At 34.1% G+C, this 17351-nt stretch overlaps 1 protein-coding gene across 1 annotated transcript; it reads right to left on the reverse strand.

Annotated features, from left to right (window-relative positions):
• Window positions 1-6465: 6465 nt before the first annotated feature.
• LOC145618326 (endochitinase At2g43590-like) lies at window positions 6466-7822 on the reverse strand. The gene is made up of 2 exons (XM_081673103.1): window positions 7537-7822; window positions 6466-6866 (listed from the first exon to the last, which is right to left on the reverse strand). Exons 1-2 carry the CDS (start codon window positions 7820-7822, stop codon window positions 6466-6468), a joined length of 687 nt encoding a protein of 228 aa, XP_081529229.1.
• Window positions 7823-17351: the final 9529 nt, after the last annotated feature.

Below are 17351 nucleotides of genomic sequence, written 5' to 3' on the forward strand. Positions count from 1 at the left end.
TGACATATATAATGTAAAATCATACATATTTTGTACGTAAATTTTTTTTTTTTTTTTTTTTTTTTTTTTTGCGTTTAAGGTAAGGTAACAGCTTTAAAAGGTTAACTATATTTTCTTGTAGTGTCTATATATATATATATATATATATATATATATATATATATATATATATATATATATATATATATATATATATATATATATATTCTTTTTGAAACCAGTGTCTAGAAATATTTGATAGATTATTATCATATTCTTGAATATATTCAATAAAACTAAATAATTTATGTATTCATGTAAAATTTCCTCAAAACACGAAAAGTTTGTTTTACTTAAAATAGTCTATAGTCAAAGTATAGAAAGGGAAGATTAATGATTGATTTGAACGTATAGAAAAATAGGAGGACTATTTTTAGCAATATTTTAGCAAGGTATAGAAATTCAAAAGTAACCTTTATATTTAACAAAGGATCTTTTTAATAATATTCACTTAAGTATTTTACAAATATAAAGTATTTACTAATATAATGCATCCATATAAAGCAAAGTAGCAATTTTCAATTTTTTAAAAAATAAAAAATAAAAGAAACACTAAAACAGGGACACGTGGCAGCCATAGAGCTAGTGTACCCTCACTACCCTGTTTTTGTATAGTACATTAGTACGGAGTATATAGATATAGATAGATGAGACCAAAAATGACATTATATAACTATATATGTTATTCTACTATTATACTCCATAAAAGTAAATCATCTTTTTTGAAAGAAAGACATAAAAGTAAATCATCTTGTTCAATTACATTATTACTAATTAATTTTTTTTTTTAAAGAATATGTAATTAATTAAAGTGGTAGGCAATGAGTTTAAAAAAAAAAATCACAATTGAGAAAACCTGGCCTTATCTTATTTTCACCCGTAAATTAACCCATAAATATATAATAATCGACAATGCCCTCTTGGTTGAGTAACTTGTGATCTGAACCTAATGTTTGTATCGGTTGTACCATATATACATGCAACATCTCATTATATATATAAAAGGTGATTAGGTGAAGTAGAGAGTGAAAGAAATAATGTGCTAAAATTTCTTGCAAAAATGTTAAAGTTCTCTGGATTATTAAATCCGAAATCAAACGTTAATCGAAGCTCATCATATTCATTAAATTCAGTAACGAACTTATATATAGCACTAGCTCCCATCTATTTAAATTTTTAATGCATCAACGCACATACAAATTGGAGCCATAACGCCTATTATTACACAAAAGAACGTACACACAAAGAAAAAGTGAAAAACAATAGCATAAAGCAAAAAAAAGTGTGATTATTTGTGGCATTTCTTTCAATCACTTCTTGGGAGGAACAATACAGCAACAGATAGGAATTGCTCCTGGACTAGGCGGACGACATGTACCATCTTGGCCGAGCTCGGATTGACATTCGCTAGTACAAGCCGCTGGATCGCATGGATTAGGACCCCCGCCGATACAAACGTACTGATCATCATTAGTTTGGGCAGCTTCAACTTCCATAACTAATCAAATTATTACGTAAAAGAAATTAAATAACAATATATTAATTAGTAGTTAGTACAATAATGATTAACAAAAAATGATACTCCGTAATATAATGTAATACGTAATGTTACAAAGTTGTACAAAGTGTTAGCTAATAGCTAATGCAATTGATTTAAATGCACGGAATATAACAATCATGTAACTAAAAACATGTACATAAACACAAAGGGATTAGTAGAAAATCGACGTATGGAGTAATACCTGAGCTTAAAATTAGAGCAACACATAAAATGGCTAAGGGTATACATTTGTTGAAGAGAATGGTGTTCTTAGTTTCCATCATCTTAAAATGAATGGAGATTTATTAATTTTTCACTCTAATATTTGTGTGCTGATTTTTTTTTTTTTTTTAAAGGACACTCTAATTTTTTTTGGAAAAATAGGGTGTAAACCGTATGTATTTATAGGAAATGCTCGGATCTTACTAGAGTAAATTATTTGATACTCATAATTTGCTATTAAAGAAAAATATTTTAGAGGATCAACTAATTAAGGGGTTATTTCACTGAGATCTTGATAGAGTAAATTTTTTTTATATTAATGTATTTCGAATAAAGATCAGGATCAACTAATTAGGATCAACTAATTATGGGAATATTTCATAAATGTTATGTAAGGATGTTAACATACGGAGTATTTTAAAATATTTATCCAACGGTTTCCTAATCTAGAGTTAGAAATTTTTTTTAAAAAAAAAAAAAAAAAAAAAAATCTCAATCTAGTGTTGTGTCAAAATAAATTACATATTTCTATTCAAAAAAAAAATACATATTCTAGAATATTTTTTGGTTGGTGTGGTTAACTAAGGGTCTGTTCATATTTACTGAACTGAACTGATTGGAGCTGAACTGATTGGAACTGAACTGAACTGAATTGAGCTGAAATGAATATTTTATGTGAGAGGGAAATTAAGAGCTGAACTGAACTGAACTGAACTGAACTGATTGGAACTGAACTGAACTGAACTGATTGGAGCTGAACTGAACTGAACTGAACTGAAATTAAGTAAATATGAACAGGCCGTAAGGCCCCATTCTCTTCACCTTAATTTTGCTGAATTGAAATTATTTTTACTGAAATAAAATTATATTTATTGAACTTAAATTATTTTTACTAAACTTAAATTAATTTTACTTAACTGAAATTATTTTTGCTGAATTAAAATTATTTTTGCTGTATTAAAATTATTTTTACTGATTTTCTATTATAATTCTTCTTTAAGAAAACTGAATTTTACTGAACTGAACAAAAATTATTTTTACTGAACTGAAATTAATTTTACTGAACTGAACTTATTTTTAATGAACTGAAATTATTTTTACTTAATATTATTTTTTTAAGGTGAAGAGAATAGGGCCTAAATAAAATATATTGGTTGGTGTGGTAAATTTTGATGTTGTGATTTTCGAGTCAAATATGGTGGGATTTGGGGGGAGTAATGCGAGACTATGTGGGAGACGTTGTTGCGGCCACTTGTGTGCAGGTTGCTGGAAAACACGATGTAGATGTTTAACTCAAGGAAATATTGGAGAAAATGATTTAACCTTTTGCATTGATATTAAACACATATATATACACAATACAATAAGTAACCTAACTTGCCTAAAACTCCTAACAAGATAAACTTAACATAAATACAATATTGACAAATATAACCAAACCTGTGTCTTGTAGAAAAACGATTATAATCAACATGACAAGCTATAGGGAAAGGTTTACCTGAGTAATGTGATTGAGGAGGATCGACAGTTGATGTAGCGGGTTCTATATTTTCAGTGATGATTTTATGGGTGACATAATTTCGATGCCACGAAGGAGGTCGTTTTCACGATGACCACGACCCAAATTTTCCGATGAACTCCCCCTCAAATATTCTGGCGAAATAAAAATATTGTCATCAACTATTTCTTGCTCACCAATATTATTCGGTCGCTCGTCACTGCTAAAACCACCACGAAACGGGGAACGGCCACCTTCCGCCACCACTGGCTGACTGTCAACCGTCGAGTGAAGGGGTGGCTCACTAGAGTCGGTGGCCTGCACTGTCTTCCACTCTGGAGGGGACTGCACAGCTGGCTGCTGACAGGCTAAAGTCGTATCACCTAATCAAAAGTAATTCCTAAATCCTCTAACTAATGCAGATAGGGAAGTAGGGTCGAATCCACAGGAAAATAAGTCTTTTTATTCCTATTTAATCTAAGCAATCTAAATTATTAAGGTAACAAAATAATATTATGATAAAAGGAATCTAAACTACGGAGAGTAAAAGCAAGGAAGAATAAGAATAGAGAAAATCAATGAACAAAAGACCTAGGGCATAGGTTCACCAATAAATAATATTTCAGGGTGAAACATAATAGTCAACCATCAATGCATCAATTAACTAGATCATAAAGGGCTTTCGCTACGTATTACAATCACAGAATTAATCTACAGGTATTAAATCTCATCTCTCTAATCTCGACTTAACCATTTATAAATTAACCTTCCTATTGAAACTAAGCCTAAATCAATTCTCATCTCTCGAATCTCGAATTAATATTGTTAAACTCATACATAAAAGACCTGCGCAAATCTAGTTCCATAGCATTAAATCAATCAATAGGAAATTAATCTAGCATTGGCATCAACAACAATAAATTACCCTTCATATTATTTATGGATCCCCATAAACCGTAGAAAGAAAACTACTCACACATAATTAAATCAAACTAAACAAAGCAATTAAACAAGTCATGATGAAAGTAATAAAATAAATAACTAAGATTAAAGGAGAAGAAATCGTTACCAAAGTAATCTGAATAATTAAGAACAAAGTTGTAGAGAGAAAAAATAATCTAAAAACTATGTAAAGAGAGAAAGTCTAAGAAAAGAGGTAGTCGTATCAAAACGACTTAAAACATATTTATACTAAGCTCCTAAAATCCTAATTAGAAACTAAGTAAAGATCGCCAGAAATTAGCTCTTCAAAATACGCGCCCGATCAAGCGAGACACCGCCCGATCGGGCCCGCATTTTCTTCATAGAGTGCATCTCTCGCGCCCGATCGGGAGCGACTGCTGCAACATATATTCCGCCCCGCCTGGCCGGGCGTGCCTTCGAACAGGGCCCCTATGCACCGGGCGGCACTCATGGGCTAACTTGGACTTCTTGATTGGGCTCCAATTCTTTGGCCCAATCCGGATTTCCTCTTCGGGTCTTGAATACTCGGTCCAAAAGCTTCGAAATCTCAAATGCCGAGCCCTTAATCACCGATTCGATGACTCTAACCGGCCTTGGCTATGAAAGATGGTCGTGCTCCTCCAATGCTCGTAGTTGCCTCATAAAATCACGGGAAAATGTTCCAAAAGTGCAACTCCCTACAAAAGTCAACCAAAACTACGAAAACACTAGAAAACACCAATTACTAATAAAAGTGGCTCTAACGAGCCAAAAACACTACCAATTATGACCAAGGGACGGGGGTAAAATACTATATAAAATAGACATATCAGCTGCACAGGGGCACAAGCTATTGTGCAGTTTGGTCCGCAACTAGGCTGCGGTGTGGAGCAGTTTCCCGTAACCTGGTTGCAAACTGTTCTGTTTGCAGCGACAGAGGGAGGGCTAGGCAGTGGGAACCGCAGCCTGGATGCGGCTGGGAACTGTTCCCCGTGGCCCGGCTGCGGTAATAGCCCGGTGAATTAACAATGTTCTAAATGAACAGTGTGTTTGGATAGAGGAATGGGAATGAAAGAAAATAAGGTGAGGTAGGGAGGGGAAGGGGAAGGAATAAATGATGAATTTCCTACAAAATATGATCTTTTCTTTATTGGAGAGATTAATTTCTTATTACGGCTTAATTCTTGTATCTTCTTTCCTCTATTTCTGTTTCCTCCTCATTTGTCTTGCAAATGAAAGATAATTCATCACTCCATTTTTCTTCCCTTCCTTTTCCTCCATTTCATTCAATCCAAACAAAAGTAGTGTAAGTTATATATATATTGCTTAAATTATTATTCAATCTTAACTGATACTCTTGTTTTCATGAACTTCACAAAACAGCACTGCCATCAAGCCATCAAAATAAGCTCCTACTGTTAAATTTTACACATGCATGAATATATTTTATTATATCAATAATATGTGTACAGTTAATTAGCAAGTACATTATCACAAAATTAAATAAGACTTTTCGCGAAGAACTACCTTATACAAATCAATTTTTGTGAAATACTACCTTATTAAAATAATATTAATATATTATAATAGCATCTCCAATGGCAAGGTACAATGCTTTGTAGCTTGCTTTTCCACAACAATTTTTAAGTTACAACACTTTTTAGCAACAAAATATTCCAATGGTCAGCTACAACATCTTTTAGTTTGCAAAAAATAAAATTTAAAAAAATAAAATAAAATAATTATAGACATGACATGTCACAATATGAGTGAAGTTTTTTTTGTCTCTTTTTCAATCACACATGTAGCTTGTTTGGGCTACAGTAGCTTGCATGTTGCTTAATTTTTTGTTCTTCGATGGTAAGCATGTAGCTAGAAACTTTATTTATATTATAAGCAAGTCCTTACAATTAAGGTAGTTTTTCACAAAAAGTCCAATTAAATACTAGCATTTTTCAAAATAATACCCGTATATAATAATTAATTAGAAGCACACATATATTACTTGAAACACTAAAGTTACATTATTATCTTCATGTTTACATTATTTTCTTGATGTGTAAATCACTTATTTCTCTAGTTCCACACGTAATTGTTTACAACACCTTAATACATAAACAATGCATACTAATATTAAGTATTGAGAGTGCTACGTATATATCATTTCTCTCCCAATCATAGGGTAGAAACCATGCATGCATACAATTAGGGTTTATAAAATTTTTTAGCAAGAAACGTTAGGACCAGGAGTAATTTTGAACTTCTTGCAATAGCTCTTATAGTACTTAACACGGTTTTTGACCGCGGCAGGGTTTCCACCATTGCATTCGCCTCCATTTATAGCACGGATAGTAGCTCCAAATCCTTTGCTCACTTTAGAATGAACCCTAGTGTTCCAGTACCAAAGTGCTGTCTTGAAGGACACACTAGGGCTTGTTGATGCGAGTTCGGGATGCTTCAACAAGTCAAGGCCAAGGTATTTCCCAGCAGCTCCGTAGTTGCAGTTCCATGTCAATTGAATCGGCCCTCTTCCGTGGTAGCTTTTTGCTTTGCAAGGATATTTTATACAAGAGTGGTCACAGTATGGTTTAGATGATGCACCAATCTCATCTATGTAGCAAAAATCTACAATGCAAAGAAGAAAACACTTTTGTAAACTTTGTACATTTTTGTCCGTTAAAAAAATGGTAAGGAGGACCCTGACCTAACTTTAATCCTCACAGTTTTGTTTAGTATAGTATTTGCGGGTCAAGCACTTGTGAGTGGAAGAGAGGGTAAAGGGAATTCCTATCCCCCAAATTCCCTCATTTAGTAGGATTTAAACCCCAAACCTCTAGGATCTGAGGTAAGAGTCTTACTAAGTGAGCCAATACTTGGTTGTAAACTTCCAACATTAGTTTGTTTGAATTTGTACACCAAATATTACTACGAGTTTAAAATGCGTATTAATTATTACGTATAAATTTTTTAATAATTTGTATTTGGAAAATGACGTACTCCTTGTTACAAATAATAGTCCCTCCTCAATCGGACAATCGGTTAAGTTTAACTTTATAAAATATGAGCATTATTGAACAAATTATACGATGATTGACTTATACAACAACGTATAATAATAATTATTTTGAACTTTTACACTCTTATGATTTTTTTAATCATCATTTATAGTGCAAGAAATATAAGATTGAGCTAGCTAGCTCAGCTAATAATAATACTACGGAGTACTAATTAATAAGTCTAGATATGTAAAATTCGATGAAAATATAGACGAAGAAGCTAAGGTCAGGTAACTTACGACCAGTCTCGTGGGTGGCATGAGCAAAGAAGGCAGCGATCTCCCTCTTGGCAGCAAGAGTTGAACCACTTCCAAACTTAGGAAAGGCTTTAGCAGCATTAAGAAATCCTGTACGAGTGTAGAAGTGTTTACCTTTACACGACGACGAAGCTTGGTTGATGATGCTATTGAAGAATGATGGTGTTACTACACTTGATACTTTTATAGCATCTACCACAATAATGTTATTATTGAGGTAAGTAAAAAGTACTCCCACCATAATCACTAACCCTAATTGTATTTTCATTTTTCCCTCAAATCTTATTGTTATTTTTCCTCTTAAGCTATATTTTACCTCGTACTAATTTGGGATTTGTGTTGGAAAATGATGAATTAATTTAGGAGTAATAGGGGCTATTTATAAGCTAAAGTTTAGTGTATTACGGAGTTTAATACAAAGATCAACTAATAAAATGTAATAAACCATAAGATGTGATAAGATTTTTAATTTAAGACTTTGTTTATTACATAATAGAAGGCCAATAATAGAAATTTTAAGCATTGGCCAATAAGATCTTGCCAAAGGTGATTTCATTGTCTTATTATTAGTCAATCGTTGACCGTTGACATTTTCCATGTTCTTATCGCAGCATATATGCAACATAATACGCTAGTACGCTATGTATGTGATTTTAATAATTGGCCAAGGTTATTCATATCATGATAATCCTATTTTTTTTCTTTCTTTTTTTTTTTTTTTTTTTTTTTTTTTTTTTGACAATAGCAATCCTATTTTTTTCAAAATAAGTTTTTGTTCTAAGTCAAAGTTTCATGATTTTATCATCATTGATTCATTGTAATAGATTAACTAAATAATTAAGCTTACATTCTAAAGATATTCTTGTTTGATTGTGTTTACCCATGTATATACAAGTATATATTAAGGGCCAATTTTAATTAACTGAACTGAGTTGAATTGAATTGAACTGAATAGAGCTGAATTGAACAGAACTAAACTAAATTGAATTGAGCTGAACTGAATTGTTTATGAGAGAAAAAAAATATAAAAAAAAAAAAAAAAATTAGGAACTGAACTCAACTCAACTAAACTGAGCTGAACTGGACTGAACTCAACTGAAATCAAGCTGAAGAGAACAACCCCTAAGTGAAATAAGATAAATTATGAATATTTTTTTTATTTTGTTTTCCATATGAAGTCATCTTTTTTCGCGTTAACAGTTGAATTTCACGTAACTATGATTTTTTTCTTGTCTATAAATCGCAAAATTATGTCAAAATAGAGCTTGTGCGAACATCGTAAAAAAATCAAAACATGTCATTTAATTTAAAATAGAGAAACTAGGAAAAAAAAAGGTGTAATAGATAAGACAAGTAGAAATGTGTCACATAGATGGAGTACCGATTTTTCAATACAAGGAACTAAAAAACACCATCTATTCTAAAACAATTGAGTAATTAACATAATAAAACTGTGCCCAAGTTAATGCACTATTTGACTTTATTTTTATATAATTTAACATTAATATAAATTTTTTAAAAAAGCCATATTTTGAAACTTTATATCAATATTTATGTAACAACACATCTCACAAAAAAAATATGTCTTAATTACGTTAATGACAAATAGTTACAGTTATTACATATATAAAAAGTGAATAAAAGTTCAAAAAAAGTTAGCTAGTCTAGGACAGAAGTGACAGTTTTCATCAACTTTTTGTTATTGTTAATAATTTTAAAAGTCAACATTATGCATTTGAAACCATGCTAAACGTAAATAGAAGAGTATTTACGCAATTGAGGAAATGCTCAATTAAATTATGAATTCATGACAAAAACACGCGTAAATCAGTGTAGTTAGTGTTTATATTTTCATGATTTCTTAACTTTTTACGATTTTCAAGTGTAAATTTAATGCTTATATGTAGCCCTAAGGGCTATGTATAGCATTTTCCTTAGATTATTTACCTTGCCTCAAATTATTTTCCTTTTTATTCATATTTTGTAAATGACATGACATATAATTAATAAAATGGAGTTTACAAGAATGAGTAATTATGACTTTGGTGGATCTAATAAATTGATAAGGATTCAAAATTGATAAGTATTTTTGTATATAAAGTAGTCCTACAATAATCTAAATAGATTGTATGATGTAAAATAAATCAAACACGTATTGAGAAGGATTCAAAAATTGATAAGTATTTTAATATATAAAGTAGTCCTACGAGTAATCATAAGAGGCTGTATGATGTGAAATAAATAAAAAAATAAAATTTAAAAAAATATGGTGAGCTAAAGTCATCTTGTGTTTAATGCAAAAAAAAACCACTAATCAAAGTGATAATGCAATTCACCATCTTAGCTAAAGTCATCTTGTGTTTAAGAAATGCAAAAAATAAATAATATATTTAATTAAATTTATTAGTGGTACATTATTACATTACGTTACTTTAGTGGTACATAGAGGTACGCGTCATTTACTGTAGAATTTTCGCACTCCCAATATATATCTAAAATTAAATAAGACATTACAACATCCCTTCCATATTACTACCTCCATTTCATGTTGTTCTTAACATTTACAATTTGCACAAAAATTAAAAAAAATAATAATAATAATAAAAAAATAATAAAAAAAAAGAAAAGAAAAGAAAAGAGTGTGTATTGTGTAATCAAAAAGTTAAGCTATGTAAGGAAAAATAAAAAAAAAATAATAAAAAAATAATAAAAAAAAAAAAAAAAAGAAAAGAAAAGAAAAGAGCGTGTATTGTGTAATCAAAAAGCTAAGCTATGTAAGGAAAAATGTATATAAAGTAAAAATTTTAAAAAAAAATTTAAAAAATGTGTTAATATTGTAGGGTTAGAGAGGTAAGGTAGTAAAGCAGGTTTGCCAAATACGAATTAAAATAATGAATGTAGCTTTAATTTGAAATATATATGAAAAACATGGTCATATCTCAACTTTTTTGTTTAATAGTTAAATTTAAATACTCAATAAAAAGTCATACGGCATCTACAAATAAAAGTTTTAAAGATAAACCTATAACGTTTTATGATAGATATTATATTTAGGATAATATTTGTCGCAGATTAGGATATATTAAATGTATATTTTGTATGTTTATCGTATCTAGGATTCCTAACGTAATTAGGCCTAGCATTGTAAACTCTATATATTTGATCAATGGTACACAGTCCAGATTGAGGAGTTTTCCCGAAATCTAACATAGTATCACAGCTTAGGTTTTAGATCTCAAATTTTTTATTTTTTTCCAATTTTTTGGTTTTTTTAGTTTTATTGGGACCTAGCCTTCATCACTTTCCGCATTATTTTTTTTTCCCCTGTTTTGTTCTCTGTGATTTCGGTTCCATCTTTATTCCTTTTAGATTGTTTTTGGTTCACTGCCATATTGAGTTATCATGGCAAAGGATGATGACTCCACTCCTCCACCTCCTCCGCCTCCCCCTACGTTGGAGTTTCACCTCGCTTTAGCAGTAAACAACATCAAGAATGCCATACCCCTTGTTCTTGAATATGAGAAAGTTCAATACTCCAATTGGGTGGAGTTATTTGAGAATCATGCTTGTGCGTATAATGTGTTAGATCACATAGACTCGACTGTTTCACGACCGACGGATGTTTCGGATGCCTTGTGGAAACGATTAGATGCAATTGTTAAACAGTGGATATACGGCACAATCTCAACCGATCTTCTCAACACGATTTTGGCTCCAAAATCAACTGCTCAGAACCTTTGGGATCGCATTAAAGAAATTTTTCAAGATAATAAAAACACTAGGGTCGTGTATCTTGAAAATCAATTTAATTTGCTTCATATTAGCAATTTTTCTAATGTCACTGCCTATTGTCAACAACTTAAGAGTATAGCCGATCAATTAGCAAATATTGATCAACCGGTTTCGGAGCAGAAGATGGTGATTCGCCTTGTTTCCGGCCTCACAAACTCTGACTTTGACACAGTGGCGACGATGATTCAGCAAACCGACCCTTTGCCATCTTTCAATTCTGCCAGGTCGAGGCTTCTTCTTGAGGAGTCCCGTCGAACCAACGACCAGGGCCAATCGGCACAGTCGTCCTTTGTCGCTCAGCAGGAAGCCGCACCTTCCTCTAGTTATGGTCAACAGCAGCAACCGGCCAATCAAGGTGGTTGTGGCTCCGGTGGCTGCGGATGTGGGGGCAGAACAGGTGTTAAAAGTGGTGGGGGAAAAGGTCGTGGAAAAGGGCGAGGAAACACATCCAATAAAACGCCCAATAATAATTCCCAATAGCAACAAGGCCCAATTCAACAACATCAGTGGCCCACACCACAATTCTGGCCAGGATTTCAGGCCCCTCAGTGGCAACCACAATGGCCTGGATCATGGGCCACTCCACCATGCCCATATCCAACAACCCCTGGCCCAATTGGGCAACCCTTGAGGCATCCAACCACTAATGGGCCTTCAACAACTTCTGGCCCACCTCAGCAAGCATACATGGCCAGTCAAACTCCATATGGACAACTTTACACTCCCACGGAGCTAGGTTCGGCTTATTCATCCATGACTTTGGCTAGTCCGGACAACGGATGGTATATGGATTCGGATGCTACATCTCATATGACTCATAACTCAGGTACTCTCATGCCCCTATTTAATTTAAGCATTAATAATAATATTTTAGTTGGCAACGGACACCGCATTCCTATTACGGGTTATGGTCATACTACCCTCCCTAATAATAAATTAATCCTTCGTGATGTTCTCTTAGCCCCTCAAATCATTAAAAACTTAATTTCGGTTCGCAAATTCACATCTGATAATAATGTTTCTATTGATTTTGACCCTTATGGCTTTTCTGTGAAGGACCTTCGAACCGGGAGGATAGTAACGAGATGCAATAGCGGGGGAGACCTTAATCCAGTCACCACCACTTCACCATCATCATGCCTTGCCTCTACACTTATGGTCACTACCCCAACCACTTGGCATAGTCGCTTGGGTCACACTGGAGCTAGTTCTTTTAATTTTTTAAGGAGCAATAATTTAATTCATTGTAATAAGGAGTCAACCTCCAACTTTTGCAATTCTTGTCCATTAGGAAAACATGTTAGACAACCCTTTTATGATTCTACTAGTCATACTACTTGTGGTTTTGATATTATTCATGCCGATTTGTGGACTTCCCCAATTCGCAGTGTTAATGGTCATAAATATTATTTAGTTCTCATTGATGATTTTACTCACTTTGTTTGGACTATTCCCATTGCTTATAAATCTCAAGCTTTTTCCACTTTTGTTAATTTTTGTAAATATGTCCAAACTCAATTTGAACGGCCCGTTAAAGCCTTTCAAAGTGACCATGGCCGGGAATTTGACAATGATCCTTTCAAAAAGCAATGCTTAGATATTGGAATGGTCTTTAGGTTCTCTTGCCCTCACACTTCTTCACAAAATGGAAAAGCTGAACGTATGATTAGAACCATCAATAATGTCAAACGCACACTTCTTTTTCATGCCTCCCTTCCACCAAACTTTTGGGTTTATGCTCTTGAGACCGCTACTTATCTCATAAACATCTTAAACCAAAGCTCTCAAAAACATAACTCCAACTCAAGCGTTGTTTAAAAAACAACCATCATATGATCATTTACGGGTGTTTGGGTGCCTTTGTTTTCCTAATTTGTCCTCTACCGCTCCAAATAAATTGGCTCCTCGCTCCGCTCCATGTGTCTTCTTAGGTTACCCTTCGAATCACCGTGGCTATAGATGTCTAGATCTCTCATCAAATAAAATTATTTTGTCAAGGCATGTAACTTTTGATGAGCATACATTTCCGTACTCAAACTTGGGTAATTTTCTACTTAGGGATTATGACTTTTTGGGGTATGATGAAGCTTCTCCACTTCTTACACACATGTTGATGCGCCATTCTCACCAGCCCAATACTCAAGCCCATCAACCAACCCCACAAACTCCACTACCACAAGCAAGCCCACAAACTCCCAACAACCCACAAAACTCACGCATCCCACCAAACTCACGTAGCCCACCTTTTTCAATTTCCCCTGCAATACAGAATACTTCGCAAGCGGACTATGGCTCGCAAGCGGGCTATGGCTCGCCACCTACACCCGCGGCAACCCCGCGGCCCACCCTGCCCACCCCACTCACGCCTACCGCAATTTTTAAGATGCACCATGGTGCACCTAGAAATAGGTGCACCACGCCTACACTTTTGAACATTTAGTATAAAAATCTGAACAATTTCAAATTTTGAACATGTAGTAAAAACATTTGAACATCGCAAATTTTGAACATTTAGTTAAATATTTTGAACAATTGCAATAAATCACGCCTAGACTTTTGAACATTTAGTATAAAAATCTGAACAATTGCAAATTTTGAACATGTAGTAAAAACATCTGAACATCGCAAATTTTGAACATTTAGCTAAAAATTTTGAACAATTGCAATAAATCACTCCTAGACTTTTGAACATTTAGTAAAAAAATCTGAACAATCGTGAATTTTGAACATTTAGTAAAAAAATCTGAACATCGCAACTTTTGAACATTTAGAACAAAAATCTGAACAATCGCAATGCACCACGCCTATATTTTTGAACATTTAATTATAAAATATGAACAATAACAAAATTTGAACATTTAGTAAAAACATCTGAACAATCGCAAATTTTGAATTATTACGAGTCAAACAAATTATGAAAGAAGTTTGTCTGACTCGTAATAATTTAATAATTTTGTAATATAATCTGAACATTAACTATATACAAAATGAACATTTCTTTATAAAATATGAACATAAAAATTGCATGTTTATGTTCAGTTTTTGTGACGTGTTTATATTTTTTTACTAAATGTTCATTTTTTGTAAAATGTTCAATTTTTTTTATTAAATGTTCAAAAGTATAGACATGGTGCACCTAGAACTAGGTGCACCATGGTGCACATAATACTAATTGCACGCCTACCACTGCTGCCACATACACTCCACCACCTCAGCGTGGTGTCCCACCAATTAAACCCACTCGGCCTCCACCACCCTCACCTCTTGTCACCTGTAGCCAGCAAGGCATATTTAAGCCAAACCCGAAATACAGTCAAACTTCCTTGATCACTTCGGGTCCTCCTCTTCACAAATCCCCAATTCCAAAATCTTATAAAAAGGCCTTAAATGACCCAAATTGGAATGCGGCGATGAATGATGACTTGATGAGTTCAGTGCTTTAATTAAAACGGGGACTTGGGAGTTGGTACCTAGGCCTACGGGGGTGAATATTGTTAATTGTATGTGGCTTTTTAAGCATAAATACAAGTCTAATGGTGACCTTGAGAGGCACAAAGCTCGTCTTGTTTGTGATGGCAGGTCGCAGGAAATTGGTGTGGATTTGTGATGAGACATTCAGTCCGGTAGTTAAACCGGTCACTATTCGTACTGTTCTCAGCTTAGCTTTGGCTAAAAAGTGGTCGATACATCAACTAGATGTCAAAAATGCCTTTTTACATGGTGATTTACAGGAAACTGTATATATGCATCAACCCCCGGGTTTTATTGATTGGAGAGCTCCTACTCATGTTTACCGGCTCCAAAAGGCTCTATATGGTTTGAAACAAGCTCCCAGAGCTTGGTATCAGCGTTTTGCAAATTTTCTGATCAAATTGGGTTTTGTCATTGCTAAGAGTGACACCTCACTTTTCACTTTCCGGCAGGGTGATGATATGGCATATTTGCTCTTATATGTTGATGATATTATTTTAGCTACCTCATCTGACAGATTGCGTACGGGAATTATTTCTCAGTTGCAAACTGAGTTCCCCATGACTGACTTGGGTCCTTTGAGTTATTTTTTGGGGATTACGGTGACCCGCAAACTTTCTTATATGCTACTTTCACAGGAAAAGTATGCACAGGAGATTTTAGAGCGTGCAGGTATGGCCTCTTGTAAGCCTGCAGGCACTCTAGTTGACTCTAAGTCCAAACTTAGTGCAGATGTAGGACCACCTTTTCGGGATCCTACTTTGTATCGCAGTTTAGCAGGTGCTCTTCAGTATCTCACATTCACCAGACCAGATATTTCTTATGCGGTACAACATGTGTGTATTTTTATGCATGATCCCCGGGAACCTCATTATGAGGCATTGAAACGCATTCTGCGTTATGTTCAGGGTACCATTGGTCATGGCTTACATTTATATCCTACTGTTTCTCATCGACTGATTACTTACACTGACGCTGACTGGGGGGGTTGTCCCGATACCCGACGTTCTACTTCGGGCTATTGTTGTTACCTTGGGGACAACCTCGTGTCTTGGTCATCTAAGCGTCAACATACTTTGTCTAAGTCGAGTGCAGAAGCATAATATCGGGGCGTCGCAAATGTTGTCTCTGAGGCGTGTTGGCTTCGTAATCTTTTACTTGAGTTACATTGTCCTCTACGGCAGGCTACTATAGTTTATTGTGATAATGTCAGTGCTATCTACCTCTCTGGCAACCCGGTACAACACCAACGCACCAAACATGTGGAGATGGATATTCATTTTGTTCGAGAAAAGGTTACTTTGGGAGAAGTACGGGTTCTCCATGTTCCTACTAGATATCAGTTCGCGGACATTTTCACTAAAGGCCTACCACGAGAATTATTTCTGGAATTTAGGTCCAGTCTTAGCGTACGACCTCCTCCCGCTACGACTGCGGGGGTGTGATAGATATTATATTTAGGATAATATTTGTCTCAGATTAGGATATATTAAATGTATATTTTGTATGTTTATCGTATCTAGGATTCCTAACGTAATTAGGCCTAGTGTTGTAAACTCTATATATTTGATCAATGGTACACACTCCAGATTGAGGAGTTTTCCCGAAATCTAACATTTTATTAATGAGGTAATTTTACCTATTCTAAAAAAGTATGAGACACGACTATGTTTTTAAAGATTCATTAAAGAGGTATTTAGAAGTATCAACCTTTTGTAATTTTTACCTCCCTCCATCCTATATATATTGATTTCATTATTTTAGCTTTTTGCACTATTTACACACCTCCTTTAAATATTTGTTTTGCTTATATATATCACTAATATAAGTATGTAACAATTGAAAGGAGTCAAAATGTATAATAAGTTAAACCCACTTCGATCAATGTTAAAATTTATTCATAAGAAAAAATATAGTTGTGTGTTGTTAGACTCGTTTCACCGTATAATTTCTATAATTAATGATAATTAATGATGATATCAACGACACTAGATTTGATTATTGAGGATATTTTTCTGTTGGGGAGGGATTTTGTGTTTTTTTCTGGTAACCATATCAAATGAGCAGGCAATTGCGTTGCTCATTTGGTTGCTTGGCTGTGTCCTTTGAATGAGGTTGATCTGAGCATCTGTACTTGAATGATTTTCCGCAAGGTGTGACTACCTTGGCGGGGCTTGATGTTGGCTACTCTTGGAGCCTTTCAAAAAAAAATAATTAGGGTCTGTTCATTTCAGCTTAATTTCAGTTTAGTTCAGTTCAGTTCAACTCCAATCAGTTCAGTTCAGTTTAGTTCAGCTCCAATCAGTTCAGTTCAGTTTAGCTTCTATAGGGAATATTTCAAGCATTATAACCCCAAGCTTAAACCCCACTGTGATCATACACTAAAGTATGGTGGCGTCCAAAGGGAAAGAAAAGAGAGCAAAAGAGTCGCCAACAAGTTTTAGGAACTTGTAAACCGTTCATGAGGTGAAGGTTACACCCCTTAACGATCCATGAGATCGTCAACTCCATAAGGTCTTGAACCAAATAGGGTT

This window comes from Chenopodium album, chromosome 26 (genome assembly GCF_948465745.1).
Source record: "Chenopodium album chromosome 26, dcCheAlbu1.1, whole genome shotgun sequence".
NCBI lineage: Eukaryota > Viridiplantae > Streptophyta > Magnoliopsida > Caryophyllales > Amaranthaceae > Chenopodium > Chenopodium album.

Excerpts from the sequence above, each read along its gene's own strand:
- LOC145618326 (XM_081673103.1), bottom strand. The coding sequence starts at position 7,822 with ATGAAAATACAATTAGGGTTAGTGATTATGGTGGGAGTACTTTTTACT. Across the intron at positions 6,867-7,536 it reads TGCCACCCACGAGACTGGTC|ATTTTTGCTACATAGATGAG; the intron begins GTAAGTTACCTG and ends TTTGCATTGTAG.